At 45.0% G+C, this 17,532-nt stretch overlaps 2 protein-coding genes across 2 annotated transcripts in view; both read right to left on the reverse strand.

The window, feature by feature from the left end:
- The window catches only part of wapla (WAPL cohesin release factor a), a 13,225-nt gene extending 10,216 nt beyond the window's left edge, over positions 1–3,009 (reverse strand). The window contains 4 exon segments of the mRNA XM_057047574.1: positions 848–1,032; positions 1,034–1,533; positions 1,737–2,150; positions 2,706–3,009. Coding sequence (XP_056903554.1) covers positions 848–1,032; positions 1,034–1,533; positions 1,737–2,124 — 1,073 coding nt within the window. The 5' untranslated portion in view covers positions 2,125–2,150; positions 2,706–3,009.
- A 1,011-nt stretch (positions 3,010–4,020) lies between these two features.
- On the reverse strand, positions 4,021–17,058 carry LOC130534147 (serine protease HTRA1A-like). The gene is made up of 9 exons (XM_057048109.1): positions 16,405–17,058; positions 13,636–13,735; positions 13,169–13,373; positions 6,776–6,970; positions 6,647–6,679; positions 6,441–6,555; positions 6,033–6,090; positions 5,842–5,937; positions 4,021–4,640 (listed from the first exon to the last, which is right to left on the reverse strand). The coding sequence occupies exons 1-9, from the start codon at positions 16,865–16,867 to the stop codon at positions 4,472–4,474; spliced, it is 1,434 nt and encodes a 477-aa protein (XP_056904089.1). The 5' UTR covers positions 16,868–17,058; the 3' UTR covers positions 4,021–4,471.
- Positions 17,059–17,532: the final 474 nt, after the last annotated feature.

Consider the following 17,532-nt stretch of genomic DNA (forward strand, 5'->3'; position numbering starts at 1 on the left):
CATGCCCACCCAGCCCCCGATAAGCCTGCAGTCAGTACATTGACATGACACTTGGGGAAAAAAAATCTGACTATAATTGGACAACTAAAGTGCATGTTAATGTATTAGTCTGACTAGTATCGGAGTCCTCTGTATCCGACGGAGACCCCCAGATAATGTGACTAGAAATCGACTTTCTCTGGGATGTATGCACCTTTATTGGAGTTCAGACAAAGCATGTGTGCATGCTCCACAACACCTGCACTGGCATATGACCCCGGACCCAAAAACATCTGTGAATGCTAGTCATGACTACGAGGGATTGCTTGCACTTTATTTTTTTGCACGAGATGCAAAGCTGTATTATTATTATCCATTTGCCTCATTACTTCAGTTGGTTATTATGTGACAAAACAGGTCAATTGGAATTTTCCAGATAAACTGGCACAAGGACCAAACTCCGACAAGACGTCAAAGTCAAATTTTTGTGCACAGCTCGTTTAAACTGGGCATGAAAACATACTGACTGATGGGTGTGAACATCAGAGGTGTAAAAGGAGCCAAACTGATCCTCATTTGAGAGAAACAGGGATTTGAACAGCCCAAACTGACCATCTGCTTCCATGAGCAATCTGAGGCTTCAAAAAAAGCTGTGAATTTGAGTTGAGCGTAACTCACAAGGTTTAAAGCAAATTAGCAACTGCAACCAAATTCAAATCCAGGTATAACAGCACATGTCCTGGATCCACATTTCTGTCTGAGCTGTAACTGGCTGACCACTGGAACCCCACTGCACATCCCACTACCCAACAGACTATGGAGAGAAAGCTCAGAGCAACGTTAAAAACATAAATGAAGTAACATTTACCTGGTAGGTTTGGGTGGGACACTATCTGATTTCTTCCTCATCTGGCCTGCTTCACCAAGGTCAGCAGGGGTAGCCGGAGTGACCATCTCGTCAATGCTTCGCTCTACGGTGTCCTGCAAGGTGACGTTGCACACAGAGACGCAGGAGGGGTGGAGGACGGTGTAGTCTCGAACCCTCCCGCCCCTCTCTGCCTGCGGGCTTGGCCGCAGGTTTAGCACCACTTACAGTAGAACTTCGACTAGCAGAAAGGACACTGTTGTGCTTGTCTTGTGCACCCACTTGAGTAGTGCTGGTTAGTTCAACAGGCTCAGAGGCCATTTTGTTGGGTTTGCCTGGCCGCAGGTATTTCTTGCAGTTTGAGGTCCTAAGGGTAAACGGGGAAGGAGGAATGTTGTCCACTGGTTCTGGTGGAGGCTCCGACTCATCCATTTTAACTTCTGCTGTTGTTGCTTCGTCATAATCAGACGCATTAGAAAAGTCTCTACTGCCACTTGGCTCATATGGTGACCGAGACACATCCACGTTAGAAGATGATATGGCCTTTTCGGACACCGGGATGTTCTCCTCACCAGATCGGACTGTGTTTGACTGAAGTGCCACACATTCTGTTTTTTGGTTGCTAAGTGATATATTTTTGAACCAGGGCTGGTTATTTTTAACAACCTTCCCTTCAGATGTAGGCTTGCCTATAAGTAAAGAAGAAAGGGACACCCATCGAACAATCAGCATCTAATAATGATTATTAACTCAACCGAAAGCAGGTCACATTACAGAATATAAAACATTACAGAATGACAGAACAGCATCCTAATATAAGGTGTGAGGCAAAACAACTGAATGATCTGTTTAAACAATGCATGCATTAATGTAAATTGTGTTGATTACTTACTTATTAAGCTGGCTTTTGAGCTTGCAGACTCCCTTGCAGGAGCCCCAGCAGTGCCCACTTCAGCACTCTGTCCCGTTGATGGCTTTGTCACGTTACCATCATTAGCTTTTGGCTGAGACACGTTGTGACAGGTGAGGCTTTTGGATTCCTCGTCACTGTCGAAGCCAAATGGGTCGTCCTCACTGTCACTGTCCTCAAGCCTGGGCCTCTTGGGAACCTCAGACACATCGGACTTTATGAGGGGTCTTTTGGCTCCCAGCTGAGCTTTGAAGGTGGTCTCTCCCCATCTGGTGGTCAAAGTAGGCTTTCTATTGGAGAATACTTCTTCGAATTTTGAATTGGCCTCGCCTCCCTTGCGGTTGTAGGTTTTACCGAATCTAGAAGTCATGCTGGCTGCTTTAGATTACACATTACCTGTGAATACAGCAGAGGATATTCACTCTGTATCCAAACGCTGAAACACTTAAACATTACACAGTGCATGTATCAATCACAGCTTAAACAAAGTGTACAACTCGACATGACATTAAAAGGTAACGAAACAACGTAGAAGGTCCAAGTGCACGACCGAGAGTTGGGCCGTGTTGGTAAAGGTTGATAGCAAGAACTGTTAGCTATTGGCTACTTCGCTAGCTAAAGCAACGTTTTTAGACGGATGGGGAATGAAATCAAACCAAATTAAAAGACGAATATATTTTTACCAACAATGTGATACATGTCGTCATACTAGCGGCAAGATTACTTTGAGTACCTTGGCTAGGCCTATAATAGCTAGTAAAGTTATTAGAAAGTTAGCGATTAGCTGCAACAACGCAGCTAAACTACGCTAAGGCCAACTTAAGACTGTTTACATTTCATATCTTCTTGCATCAAACCTAAAAAATGTGTATTATGCTTTCTTGTTTATTTCGAGAAGCAATTCTTGCTTAAAACAATCCTCCTTAACAATGATGAGCGTCACACATGTACCTTCCAACTCTTGCGACTCGGGAAACCTCCGCTTGTTTGTTAGCCAGCCGGCTAGGCCTGATCCTCCACTCGCGAACAAATCAAGCGGCTTAAGTGTGGTCACTAGAGTCAAAAAGAATGCTAGAAATACATCTCCCGACTAAATATACACCAGGAGCAATGCTCATTACTGACGAAAGCTAACAAGGCCCAGCGGTTGCAAGTATCTACAAAAAAGAGTGTTTAATCTGGACTTTTTGCAAGCTGTAGCGATATTGACAGCCATTAAAACATCCCCTCCCTTCTCACTCCTTGGATAGAACCCTATCTAGTCAACCGAAAGATGAAAATGAACCAATCAGCGAACAGAATGGTTCTGCGTTCCTCCAAGGCCGATCAGTAAACGTGGATGTGATTGGTCCAAATCTGAAGCCAAAACAGACGATAGGGGGCGCAAGAGTACTGTCGAAGTTCATTCCAATTGGTGGGAGTGAAAAAGACTCTTCTGGTCCCGGGACGTTAAAAATAAGCTTAACTTTCAGAGATAAGTAATTTTCAAACAATATAACTACTTATTTTTTAATTATTTGTAGGTTTTGTTTGTAATAAAATAATAAATATTTTTGGCCTACCGCTACCTTTTGCGTGACAATATACCACTAAAATATGTATCACAAACACAGTATAAATAGTATGACAAACACATTTCCAGTGAAGTGTAAAGATGCCGTACATGTTTCCTTTTGATTCCTTTTCCTCTTAAAATGTCTGTGATAAAATCGAGAAAAGCGCCTTTAAAGGGGTGGGGGGGTGGGGGGGATCTCAACTCTGTGCTTTGTAGATGAGCAGGAAAATTAAACTTGGGCTGCAACAATGATCCAGAACCATGAGATGGCAGCAACAGCGTCTATCCAGGTGTTGGACCTTAATTCACGGCTAAATTCATTTTATGCGAAGAGGTGGGGGAAAACGGGAACATATCGGTTTTCCATATGATTATTATAATGATGTGTGATTAAATACATTCCTAAGTGAATAACATATTTAACTCCTGTGCGCGTGTAATTGCTTCCATGTGCTGTCGGAAAAGCTGGAGGTAAAGGATAAGAATCATCTCTATTAGCCAGTGGAAATGAGAATGTAAAGATTTAATAAGCAATGAGAGCAACATTTAACTTTTCGGTGGGTTTTGGGGGCAAAGTGACTTCATCCACAGCAAAGCAGCGTTATATCTTTCTTGGGTCTGTAGCTTTGGGGAGATTCAAGTTTAACCAAAATATACAGATGTCATGAGTGTGAAAATGTGTGTCGGAGTAACAGAAATAATAGCAGTATGTATCAAAAGAGGGAAGATCAAGCTTTTAATGTCCTCTTAGTGTACGTCACATAATAAATCCAAATATTCTACAGTACCTTTAAAAGGCATCTTGGAATAAACAATTATATAAAAGTGATTTGCTCAGACAGACTAAGCTGTTCAGCTCCACAGTGGAAACTCTGACTGAACAAAAGTCCATATTTAAAAAGGTAAAATTACAACAAAACAAAAAAAAAGAGCAGAAGAAAACAGTAGTAGCATTGTTTAAAGCATTAAAGACTAAAGGTGAAAGCACTGGTGGAGGCACTGCACTGTTTTTAGAGCATCTGAACAGTTTTTGCTTTCAAGGCAAATCCAGAATTTTCCTGGAGGTTTGGCGTGACAGGCCTTCTGCCACAGGGAAAGGGTGTGTCAGTAGAAGCCCCCTTTAATAACAGGTCCGACATAACTTTAGCTCCTGTGGGAGGGGTCAAGGGTCGATCTCCACCGGAACAACCGTGAGGATCAGGTCCTCGTTTCCCCTTCGCACGACTATGCTCAGTTTGTTGTCCTTTTTGATGGCGGTGCTGACATCGCTCGCTGATGAAATCCTCTGTCCGTTGATGGAAATGATGACATCGTGCTCTTTGAGTCCACCACTGCAGGAGGAGACAAGGCGATGACTAAACAAAGACTCAATAAAAGGCCCCATCAGTTAGTGAGCAGAGCACAATCACATTTAGCACAAATGAGTTTCAATGAGGAAGACATGTTGTTGAAGATGATGTCCATGTGATCCCACCGTCAGGCTTACATCACCAGTATTAGTTACCACCAAAACCACCAACAGAAGCTAAAGCTACTCCTGCATGATCGTCTGTTCTACTGAAAAAAAACCCCACAAGGATCAGTCATGTGGTCAAAGTTAAAGTCCTCAATTTAAACTTGGCAACAGCTTCCTAAGGTGCAATGACAGTCAGGAGTTACTATTGTCGTCATGGTGGAATTATTGACTGGAGCACTATTTAGCCAATGCTAAAAATACAGCTCCACACACGCCAAGTCTGTAAAAAATTAGTTATATCTGTAGGAAAGGGGAAATATGGGATATTTGTGTCTCTTGTTTAGAGAAGTAGGTACCAAGAATCTAACTACGGGGACCTTTGGTCTTTAAATGGAAACTACTGACACTAATAAGGAAGCATACAAGCTGCTGAAAAACTGTCTTTTTAGATAAGGTGTTATCATAGACACCAGTGTGTGTTCCAGGCATACGTCTTGAATTTGGATGGAGAGAAACCCAATAAAAATATTGATCAAAACAGGAGACAGCACTGATGTCAGAAGCTGCGTTTATCCAGTCTGGTGTCAAACCTTCAATTCTGACCGTGTAGAACCTGAACATTCATCTACAGCGGAGATTTAATGAGATCCAAAGCACTCATAAGCAGCCTGAGGCAAATAAAAGGAGCCACAGAACCGACATCCTGCACCAAGTAGGAGGGTTTTTCAGGCAACAAATCAGCTCTGCGAAGGTCTTGAAGGGAAAGTGGTTCTGGGGTGAGTTCGGTGAGAAAGGGCAGGAAAACCACAGTTCAGTAAGGACCCCCTTCCCACACACACACACACACACACACACAGGTGTGAAGGAAACAGCTGAGCTAGGCGTCTCTCAAAGCTCACTCTGATTGTGAGGGGATATTTTAGACGGCAGCCATTCCAGGCATGATCGAGCACCGTGCTGGACTTTAAGGACAACAGCTGTAAAGGAGGCTGTTCTCAGCAGAGATCTACATCAGACATACAGTGAAGGAGTGACATGAGGGTTATGTGAAGCACATGTGCAAATGTTTTTCTTACATTGCAGCTGGTGTTTTAGCGATAACCTCCATGACATAAGCTCCAGAAGTAATGTCAGGGAAGTCCCGGTGCTGAGTCTTCAGCTCTTTAGATAGCCTGGAGGTGGAAACCAGAGTAGAGAATTTATCATCCATCTACGCGTAACGTACGCAACACATATCACCAGTGTTTGGTCCATGAGCCTCACGTACGCTGGAGTCAGAGTCATCATCCTCACACCAATGTACTTCTTCTTTGCAGTTGTTCTCCCTGGAGACGGACAGGAGCATATCACACAGATAATTAGATATGATGAATTTAATCTGATTATTAACCTCTGTGGAGGATTCTGCGCATGACAGGGACATTGCTTCAGACTATAAATCCTCCTGTGAGAGGTGGAACCTCTGGAGGATGGACCAGTGTCCCCAGTATGGACCGAGCTACGGGAACACTCTACCCTGACCCAGCTCCAGGGCAGAACCTCAGTGGCTCCTTGATATTATCCACCTGTCTGATCCTGATGGGGCCAGTTTTTCATGGCAGGACCACAGGGCCCAAACTAGTCCACCACAGTTGAAAGAGAGCTAGAAGCAGTAAAAGTGAGACTATATTCATACCTCTGCTCTGCCTGTCGTAGGACTCTGCCAGGAACTCTCGGATTTTGTCTGAGGGTATGGCGAAGGAGATGCCAGCCGTCACCTTTAGTGTGTTTATGCCAATCACCTCACCATCCTAAAGCAGCACATCAAAGTGAATAAATGTATTTTTAAATCTCATGATGATGTAAAATCTCTTTCTGGCCTACAGAGAAAACTCAGCCTACCAGATTTATCAAGGGGCCTCCTGAGTTGCCGTACTGTGGACCAGGAGAAGACGCATCAGTTTTCATTTCTGCATTAGAGATCTCAAAACAGGAAGGAGATAACGAGATAAGGAGATGACGCTTTCTCACGTTGATGATTGCGTCCGTCTGAATGTAGTCCATGTCAGAGTTACGAAGGCCCAGCTCTCTGCCCCCGCGCTGAGTCGTGCTGACGATTCCTGTGGTGACGGTGTTCTGGAGGGAGAACGGGCTGCCGATGGCAACCACAAACTCACCTGGTCTCAGGTCTGAAGAGCGACCGAGCAAAAGCACAGGAAGCTTCACCTGCAGGGGAGAAAAGGCCAGAAAGCAGAGTCAGCCTACAAACTGTAACGGATGCTTGTGTCAATGAAAGATGAACATTTGTACTGGTTTATTTATGATGGATGCAGCAGAATTAAACACACCAACTCATCAACACTTCTGCACTCCAATCAAAAGAATATTTTCCTGTAATTTGATTCTTGTGAGGGAATTCAGTATCTGCCTGCTTTGGTGACATTTGACTCTTCAACACAAACTTTGTTGAGCTGGAATTGCAACGTTTACAATGTTTTCTCATGGTCGTGTGGGTGGGTGGACAGAAACCAACAACCCTCAAAATGCAGCCCTCATAACCCCTACTGTTGCTTTTCTCCCAGGAAAAAACCAACAAGAAAACAATCACTTCTTTTCCCACCAAAGGAAAACGGTGCATTTCTGCCAAACAAGTGGAATCAGGATGGAAATCGGTCAGATCAAAAGCTCCGCTGCCTGACTGAAAACCTCGCCCAGCTGAAAAATCTTTCCTAATGGCAAGTATGAGCCAAGAGACCACAGATGCTGGAAAAAGGAGTGATATGCAGTAAATAATGACCACCTTAGACCCTGTGGAAACCAGGCTACTGTAAACTTGCTTCTGCAGACAGAAGGGATATATTTATCCATCCCCCTCTGACAGTTTCCTTTTCAAAATGAAGTCATCTGTGCTGGGCGGCCGGCAGTCAAAGCCCTCTCTGCCACGTCACATTGCGTCTGTACCCAAAACTGTTTTTTTAGAAAACAGAAGCAGACAGAGCAGTTGTCCTGGACTCGCCATTATCTGAAAGTCATCCAACAAGATGCTCACGAAACAACTCCAGTCAGTCCGTGTGTTTTCCTCTGTTGCAGCCAATTTAAAGTGTCTTTCCGTCTGGCTGTACACACCAGTCCCACTGCAAATATTTGCAATTTACACTTTCCAAGTTGAATTAATTGGAGCTTTCCTGCACTCTGATAGAATTGAGACTTTTAAACAGAATTATTGAGACTGATGCCAATAGTACTGCCAATAAAACCTCGATACCTAGGCGGTTTATAAAATTTCTAATCTAATCTAGTAAAGATTGATCGTAGGAAACACAGTCATACTTCCCACCACACATGTGTGTCTTTGCTGTAAATGATCACAAAGCTGGATGTGAAATTATTATAGGAAAGATCACACACACAAATACACACACATACACACACACACATACACACATACATACATGGAAAAAGTTTAGTGTAGGATTTCGAAAGCAAATAACACCAGTTTCTTATTAGTTGTCTTAGTTGTCCAGTATCACCAGTATCATGGGGTCAGGTTTAGCACCAAATGGCTCAACTTCATCCACCTGTGTGTATGTACTATGATCTAGTAGGGACCTGTTCAGGGTGTAAGGATGGATGGACGGATGGATGGATGGACAGCTTCCTCTTGGAAAGTCAACTTTGTGGTTAACCTGTACAATCAATAAATGTTTGTTTTAACAACATTTTTTTAAATTCATCATGTCAAGGTTCACGCATGCACACACACGCACGCTCTCTCTCTCTCTCTCTCTCTCTCACACACACACACACACACCTCTTTTTTTCTGATGTCACCCACCCACACATACACACACAAGTATGTTCATGCATCCTGGAAGGGCAAGTGTAAACTGGTGTAAACTGCATAAGTGAACTGTTTATGTCTGAGCACGCAGGCTACCGCCATCCTACGAAGGCGTTTAGGTGTCACTTACTCATGGGGACCACTCAGTAGTCTGGCCTGACCTGTGGAAAAGGATTTGGCCACATGAGCGCGCCTCCGCTGACCACGCAAGTGACTCACACTGCTATTTTAGATGTTCTGACATTACTGGTGTCTTTCCCGTAGACGTCGTATCCACACTATGACGGCTGTTAGGTGAAAGACAAGAACAACAAAGACCACAAACCTCAGACAAAAGACTGCGACATGTAAGAGGAATCAGCCATTATTACCGATGGAGAAGCAACAAATAGACAGAGCTGCTAAACTGGCTGCTCTGCTGTAGCTGCAGCCCAGAGCATCATGACAGGAACTCAATATAGCTCCATTTTTCATCTTTCATCTTCTATTTTTGTATTTCCTGTGTTTGTGCAGGCTCTGACCTTTGACCTCTGTTCATAAAAGCTGTAATCAGTCCGTTCTGGACTAAAAGAGGATGTTTGTGGCAGGATTGGTCTTCTAGAAATATTCTGCTCACAGGAACTGGACAGATTGAAACAGGCAACAATAAAACACAAGTTCTCTGGCCACAAATACCAGTGCAAAACTGGGAGGGTTGAAATGCTTATGGGCCGTTAACCAATAGGAGAAATGCTGAAAAATACAAAACAGTTAGTGGTGTTTTGAAGGCTGGAGGAGAAGGCTTTGGTGTTGTGCTGCCTTCTGGTGCCAGACTTGTCTCCCAGAGGTATCTCTTATCTGAGCTTTGATGACTTCAGGTATCAAAGTGGCTCAGATCAAGCCAGACTCTCATCTCTTCTGAAACACAACAAACCGCATGTTGCCACAGCTGAGCAGAGACCCCTCGGCTGCGCGGACAGACCGGCCACAGCATCGCAAACAAGGGCAGGGTTGCCACAGAGACAAGCTTACTGTTTAATGTTGTTGCCGTGATTGTTTGGAGGCCCATTAAAAGCCTTCTCATTGACTTCAGTTTTACGAGCAAGAAACCAGGTGCGCGCTTAAAATCAAACTGGGAAGGACTGGTGTTTATGACAAAGACACTGGCTGAAACTAAACACTCTGCATCCGCTGTCAGACAGGCACTGTGGTGGCTGCAGCTTCACGTGCGCAGGCGCTGAGCGGCAGCAGCTGGCGACCCCCTGAGAGGTGGCTTCAAAGCATGAAGCCCACTTTAATCAAGCTGATAAGGCAAAGACGTGATTCTCAGCTGTGTTCTTGGGTTTTACTGATTGTGTCAGCTGAAGCAGGATTCAGCTAGTCCTTATAAGACAACAAACAGCGGTGGGGGATGTTTGCATGTTTGTTGCTGTTTACGTGTCTTGTATGAGATTTAGGTGTGCCTCAAAGTGCAGGTGACGTCAGTAGAACTCAGGCTGGAGGAGCCTACGCTCACAGAACCCACTATGGTTCCCATATGCTGTTGGCAGCAGCCTCCTCTCTCTATAAGAGCAAGCACATGTCTGCGTAGCGTGCATGCGACCTCCCGTGTGGGTCGTTTTGCATGACAGCTATGACAGCATGAGGCTCTGCACAAATCACAATAATGAGCGGAGATGAGCTCTCCTTTGCTGCAGCAAGCTGTTTTACAAGTATTAGATCATCTATGCATCATGTTTTACTCTTTTTCTTCACCCCGCATTTGAACCTGTGGGCTATCAGGCCTTACACACAGCAGGAGAAGACAGTAACAGTAACTGAACTGAATTGATCTGTGACACCCAAATGTTGCTCTATGTTAGTGTGGCAGAAGAGCACAAACCAAAAATTAACATCGTCATTGGAGAATAAGATCAGGAAACGACTAAATTTAACCACTGTGGAAACTCAGCAATTGTTAGATTAATATGTAGATGATAATTTGCTCTTTATTAATAATAATAACTCAGTAGTGTATCTCTGATCACCTGCAACAGGCTCTCCCAAACTTGGTATTCTCACAGCTGAAGCCCACCAAATCTAAAATAGGTCTTTCACCCAAACCCACGAGTGAAAAGTTCACCATAAAGGACTCACAAATGGTTGCAATCAAATAAAGCGTGAGTGATCCCGAATGGCACCAAATATGAGTATCGTAAATTCTTTGATTATTGCGACATTCCGCTGCACAACCATTCCCACAGACTGGCTTGCTGTAACTGCGCCACCATAGACGAAGCCAAACGTCGCACTTCCTGAACCAGAGGTGACATCAGCTGCCTTTCTAGTGGCCTCTGGAAATATTTACAAAGCCTTAAAGAAAAATGCAACAAAACACAGAAGAGAAGAAATGTTTGTTTGCAGGTTTGGTCTTTTCCCAGGACATGCTGATGGACAATTTCCTCCATGTACACACACACACACACACACACACACACACACACACACACACACACACAGCTGATAGGAGAAAATGTACACATCTACATCCTGAGGAAATATTTAGCCTGGCATGACATAATGAAAAAAAGATGAAATGCAGGAACGCGTGGCCATGAGGTGCATTCTCTGTTTTCCCGTTTGCATGTAAAGACAGAGACAAACACTCCAGAAAAGGAGAGTAGCCAACCAGCAGCAGGTAATTCCACAGAAAAATGGCCCAACATTCCTATTCGGTGATGAGCAATAGAGAATATGACTCTTATTATTTCATCGATTTAATGAGGAAAATTTTCCCTGCAACACTGCAGCTACTCTTAGGGGCCCGTTTATTGGTGGTGGCAGAGCTGCTGCCAGTGGGGTAACTGGGAGTTGGTTAAACCAGTAGGTTACAATAGAGCAGCTAATGTCACACATGACTCTGGTTCCTGCTCTCTCTCTGTCTCTCTCTCTCTCTCTCTCTGTTATATCATCTTGAGGAAAGGTTCCAGGGTCCCGGGGTCCATTACAGCACATCCATCCACAGGCCCTGCAGACATCCAGGTCGATTTTCCAGACCGTGACCGCATCACTCTTCCTCGTCTATCCTTCCTGCTTTCGCTTTTCCCTCAAACTCTATTCAGGAACAAGTGAGTGGAGCAATTTCCCACTGAAGCTTCAGCTGTTGAAGACAGACTAATGTCTTTCCCAGAACTGAAGGTTAGACCACAGCCCCAGGAATGGACGGGGCCGTGCAACCAATAAACTCCACGTCCAGGCGGGGAAGGGACCAGACTGAGGATTGAGTCATACAGTTATGAACAATCATTTCATTTAAGAGAGACAATCAGTACCAGAGCTGAAACTCATAAACACACAAATGGAAACATCACTATCATCTTATTATGTGGAAAAACTGAATTTTAAATCAAAAATTGTCTTAAACTAAACACAACTTAGATAATGTGCTGGCATTAAATTCCCTGAGTTGCAGCTTTGTGAAAAGCTAAATCCAGTCCTTGCTGCTCAGCTAAAATTAAGCTAAATTGTCAGCAAAGACCCTCACAATTGAAGTCTTACTTTTTTGAATGATCCATCAGAGCTGGAATGTTCAACTGTTTATGCTGAGATTAAGAATCTTCTAGCTTTGTTTCCCTTATAAACGTTAGCCACAGTTAGCTCGGCCTCCTGCCCTCTCATTACAACCCAGTCGTCCTCTAATTACCTCCCACATTAACTGTAAGCAGTTAAACACACATGCTCGCAGACACCCTGCTCTCATCGGCAGAAATGAGCTTTCTGTAGGAATCCATAGGTTTTTATGGTCCTCTGAGCTTCAGGAGCTATTCAGTTCTACTCTGGATGACTGGACTCATCATTTCTTTACCTCAACCAGTGGCTTCCAGTTTAAATCAGTCAATTAAACTGCAACAGCAGCACCACAGAGGTCAGAAGTCATGCCAATCGGTGACCTGTAGCACCACGTTTAATTGGTTGTAATTACCCAAAAATCTGCATCATGCTTGTAAAGAGAGATCACATGACCAACAAACAGCTTCCTGCAGAAGGATCATCCCCTCATCCACGCTCGGAAACACAGTTTATTTTAGGATGAGCCGGAACAAAGCAACCGTCACCGCACTCTTCCGCCCCCCACCCCCACATTGTGGAAACAACAAAAACCTGAATGTTTCAGAAACGGGTCTTTGTGATACACCTTGTGCTGTTGTCACGAGTGTCTATTCAGCTCTGCTAACCAGCCGTGAGAGCGAGCTCCACAGTGTTCGCCACTCTTCCATGATTCCCAGTCCGTGGGACTTGGAGCTCAGCCACACATTCCTTTGCTGGTCGTTCACAGTGATCAGCGTGGATCCTCCACCAGAGTGCTGCAGAAACATTGGCTCTCCCTCCGGACTACTTCTCTCACCTGTTGGTAATGACGTTATGAGCAACATGGAGGCCCATATTGCTCATAATGTGTTTCAGCTGCAGGATCTGGACCAACTCTCAGCCAGATGTCTCTTAAAGACCCGTTTGATTGCACCATTCTCACCCCCCAATCCCTCCGCTGCTCTCATGCAGTCCGTTCCTGTGAACTCTCAGCACACATTGATCACCTTTGTGCATTTGTGGTATTTTTGACTCACCGGTGTGTCGATCTTGATGAGGGCGATGTCCGACTTCTCGTCCACATCTTTGATTTTGGCGTCATAGGAGCCGCCGCTCTTCAGCTCCACCTTCACTCGGTGCTTGTTGGCCACGACGTGGGCATTTGTCACAATCTGTCCATCTTCTGACACCACGAAGCCTGAACCACTGGCCACCGGGACCTCCCGCTTCGAATATGTCATTCTATCAGAGAAGGAAACAGGGGAGGGGGCCTTATATTATTCATGCGGAACATGTTTAACCTTCGACTGACAGAAAAGACAACTATAAGATGAGGAGAAAAAGATCAGAGATGCAAACATGAGTGATGAGTGGAGGAAAGACAAGAGGTTGAGAGGAGGTAAATAAAGGACATAAAACACGGGTGGTCTGTAAATTCAAGTGTGTTACAGGGGATTGTGAACACACACACACACACTCACACACACAGGTGTGCGGCTCTTACTTGCGGAAAAGTTCAATGTGAACCACAGACGGAGCGATTCTCTCCACCACGTCAGCAATGAAGTTGTATTTGTGTCTCGGGCTTTCGGGGTTGTTCTGAGCTGCAACACACACACACACACACACACACACACACACACAGATGTTATATCAGCATCTTTCTATGCATAGTTGTGACTGTGTGTGCGATGAGAGCTGGATCAGTCCAATCATTCCTCCTGTCATTTCTGCAGCGCCAGGCAGGTCAGGAAATGTTGAGTTCTTTTACCTGCTAATTAACTCTTCTGATTTCACTGAAGCATCGGGATTCCCCTGAAGATTTCTATCTCAGCTTTGGCTCCCTATGTCCATAAAGCTTTATTTCCCTCTAGAATGTCATCAATGCATCAAATTACCCGAGACTATATAAAATGTGACAGTGAGGGGGGTCTGAGGCCTCAAGATCAACCTGACAGCTTAGTTATTGGACGAGCGATGCCATGACCGACGGACCTAGAAGAGACTGCGTAGCTCTGCTCTGAGTGGATTATAGCTGTAGGGTACATGTGGAATGTTCTTCCATTAAAAAGGGCTGATCAAATATAAAAGTGTAAAGAACTTTGGCTCTCCACACATCCATAATAACCACACCTGTGAGAAGGTGGGTGATAACCAAAGACAACATGCCTTTACTGTCTGACTTTCACCACCTCCTCACCCTCATCGGCGCCTGCAAGCAGCAGCAGGAAATTGGCTGTGAACATAGATCGGTCACATGCTGATCCTCTGCAGACTGCAGAGAGCCCAAACAGGCCCAGACCCAAAGAAAAGCTGAGATGACAAAAGGTGTTTGGCCTCCTCTCGACTGACTCCAGTGTTCAGTGAGCTTCTGCTTTATTACTGATTGATTGTCATGCCTACACAAAAATGGCTTAACAGTAATAATCTAGATTGACGTGTCTCTGGTCTCTGCAGGTCCAGAGCTGAGAGAACACACATACATCTCCCCTCTGATAGGATCAAAAACATCTGTTTTCGTCAGATGTGGCTGGTGGAGCCAGAGAAATCAGGAGGGGGAAAATGAAAGATGCAGAAACCTGAGAGCAGAAGGTTAAAACAACATCACAAAGTGGAAGGTAGAGCCCAAAAATGATGGTTTAATATTCTGAGCAGCTCAGAGACGTCAGGGAAAGAATGTGCATATTCAGCAGGTCACATGATGGAGTCAGGGAGTGCATTCAGCTCAGACAGCATCAGCTACTCACGCTCTCCATCAGATCACTCAAATCTGCTCCCTCTCACACCTTTTCGCCATAAAGAGCTTTGAGTCAGCTTCAGTGTGGGAAAGCTCCATCTTTCCATCGCTCCCATCTTTTCAAACATCATCACATTAATTTTAGAAGCTTTTAGACACATGTGCTCCTGAACTTACAGCAACATTTGACCTAATTTACTTTACCAGTGTGGAATGATGTCATTTGAAAGTAGACCTGCATATGTTTTCTTAGCGCGGGACCGAGCTGCAGGGTCGGTCTGCATAGTCTGGCTGAATTATCAGAGTGCAGCGATTATTATGATTGCTGCCTTTTGCACTATAAAGAATTTATCTCCTAAAAATCTGACCCATAGTGAAATAGCAGAAAGAACCGAGCTGCCTCAGAATTTGTGTTTATTGTCACCACGTTTACAGACAGACAGACAGACAGACAGACAGACAGACAGACAGACAGACAGACAGACAGACAGACAGACAGACAGACAGAGTTTGAAATATCTGAGTATTTTGCTGCTGTAGACTCGGTCAGACAGCGTTTGCTACCTCTGCAATCATCTGACAAACAAATGTGGCCATCGTGTCTGCCATACCATGGCGCCCGCACCGTTTTTGATGTGTAAGCCTTCGCTAAAAATATAGCGTCTAATGCTGTGTTTTCCTGTGACTCCTGTCTGTTGTAAAACATCTTCAATAGAGGAGGAATTACAGCGTTGAGTCTTTGCCAGGCATTCCTTCATGTGACTGAGATTTATGGGTGACATCAGAAAAACAGAGGTGTGTGTGTGTGTGTGTGTGTGTGTGTGTGTGTGTGTGTGTGTGTGTGTGTGTGTGTAGAAAAAGGTTCCCAACTCTGAGCTGTTCTAAGTTTATGAGGCAGCAGGTGTTGAAGTTTCTTCTTCAGAGGTCACTGGAGATTGAATTGAAACACCTGGAGCCTCTGTGTGTGTGTGTGTGTGTGTGTGTGTGTGTGTGTGTGTGTGTGTGTGTGTGTGTGTGTGTGTGTGGTTATTTCAGCTGTTGTTCTAAGGCTCCTGCAGCCTCTGATGGAGGACTGATCCAGTGACCTGAGCTGCTGTTTCAGCAGGATGACGTCTGCGTGTCACTGAGCTCTGATCACTGGTGCGTTCACGAGCCCCTGTGGCAGATCTAAACTGACACAATCAAATGACTTTAAGCACCACTTCCGTGCTGCCCATTAAGAATTAATCAGAACCGGGGTTTGGCTCCGACAGCTGGATCTGCTGCCAACATGAGCAGTGCAGAAATAACTGGCTGCTCCACTAAAACTGTAATGCAAGAGAAAACCATCTGGCTGGTGGTTTTGCTGTTTTTAAGACAAAAGGACTGTCCCGCTAACATCTGTATGGTCTCCAGGACTTCCAGGACCGTGATGAAGGTGTAATATATACTGACTGCAGTTAATACAACAGTTACAAGAAAAGCCTGCGGCTAAATATCCGTAAAAAACTACATCTGAGCTCGTTGTGGAGGTGTCCGGTGTTGTGCCCGGCCTACCTTTCCCGCAGGCTCCCCGCTGAATGAAAAGAACAGGTGGCTGCTGCAATTTCTGCGCACGACGGCTGACCCGCTTCAGCTCGCAGATATTCCGGTAGGACACCCCGTCACTGCCACAAACCGGCTCGGACGACTTGCACATACACGTCCCGCTTTTGCTTCTCCTTCTCACCGTGATCGTGTAGGCGACTCCACCGGTAACTGAGCACTCCAGCCCCTCTCCGCACACCGGGTCCCCGAGCTTCCCGTTGCTGCCACAGGCTTCGCCCTCGCCTGACGCGCACACCGGGCAGCAGTTACAGACGTCCAGAGTTTGTCCGGCCGCGCAGTCCGCCGGTGGACGAGGACACATGGACTTGTCACAGCGAGAAGGACACCCGACCACGAAACGGTTGGAGCTCTGCGCATATGCCGGCACAGGCGCAAAGGCTGCGATTACGCACAAAGACAGCGACCAGAACATGTCTGCAAAAGAAAATCAGGCAAAAAAATGTTCAGCAGAAAGTTTGTAGGGGCCCCGAAGTGCGTTCTGGACGTGCAGCATGAGGGGATGAGAGAGTCCAGCCGTGCTGAGGGGGGAGTAACTTCAGCTGGAGTGGCATTTAACAGAAACTCCGCCGCGCAGCAATTACGCCACTTTTTTTCTTTACAGGAAGAGAATCATAAACGACGGGCGACGAGCTGAGGGGAAGAGAGAAAGAGAGAGAGAGATTTCACAAATATGACATGAGAATTCACAATTATGACTTTAAATATGCAATGATTAATCATTTCAACCAGCGTACAAAACATGAATAGGAAAATGCGGTGTTTTTTTTTTAAAATTATGAATTAAAATTCCAGTATCAATTTGTTGACACACATCTGATAGTTCTGTTTTTAACTACTCCCCTCAAAGTACTACTGGCATCTGTACAGACCTTGTAGGGTTTTTTATTGGTGGTGGCGGTAGTGTGTGTGTGTGTGTTTGTAGGGGGGGGGGGGGGGGGGGGGGGGGGTTGAGTTTCTCATCAACAGAAAAATCTGGTTTATATAGATTTCAAGTATTGACCATAATCTTTTCCAGACTTCAGCCAGATGGTGGGAAAACAAACATAATCCAACCAAATCTGTTCAACAATGAGCAAA

The sequence above is a fragment of the Takifugu flavidus genome, chromosome 11 (genome assembly GCF_003711565.1).
Source record: "Takifugu flavidus isolate HTHZ2018 chromosome 11, ASM371156v2, whole genome shotgun sequence".
In the NCBI taxonomy this organism is placed as follows: Eukaryota; Metazoa; Chordata; class Actinopteri; order Tetraodontiformes; family Tetraodontidae; genus Takifugu; species Takifugu flavidus.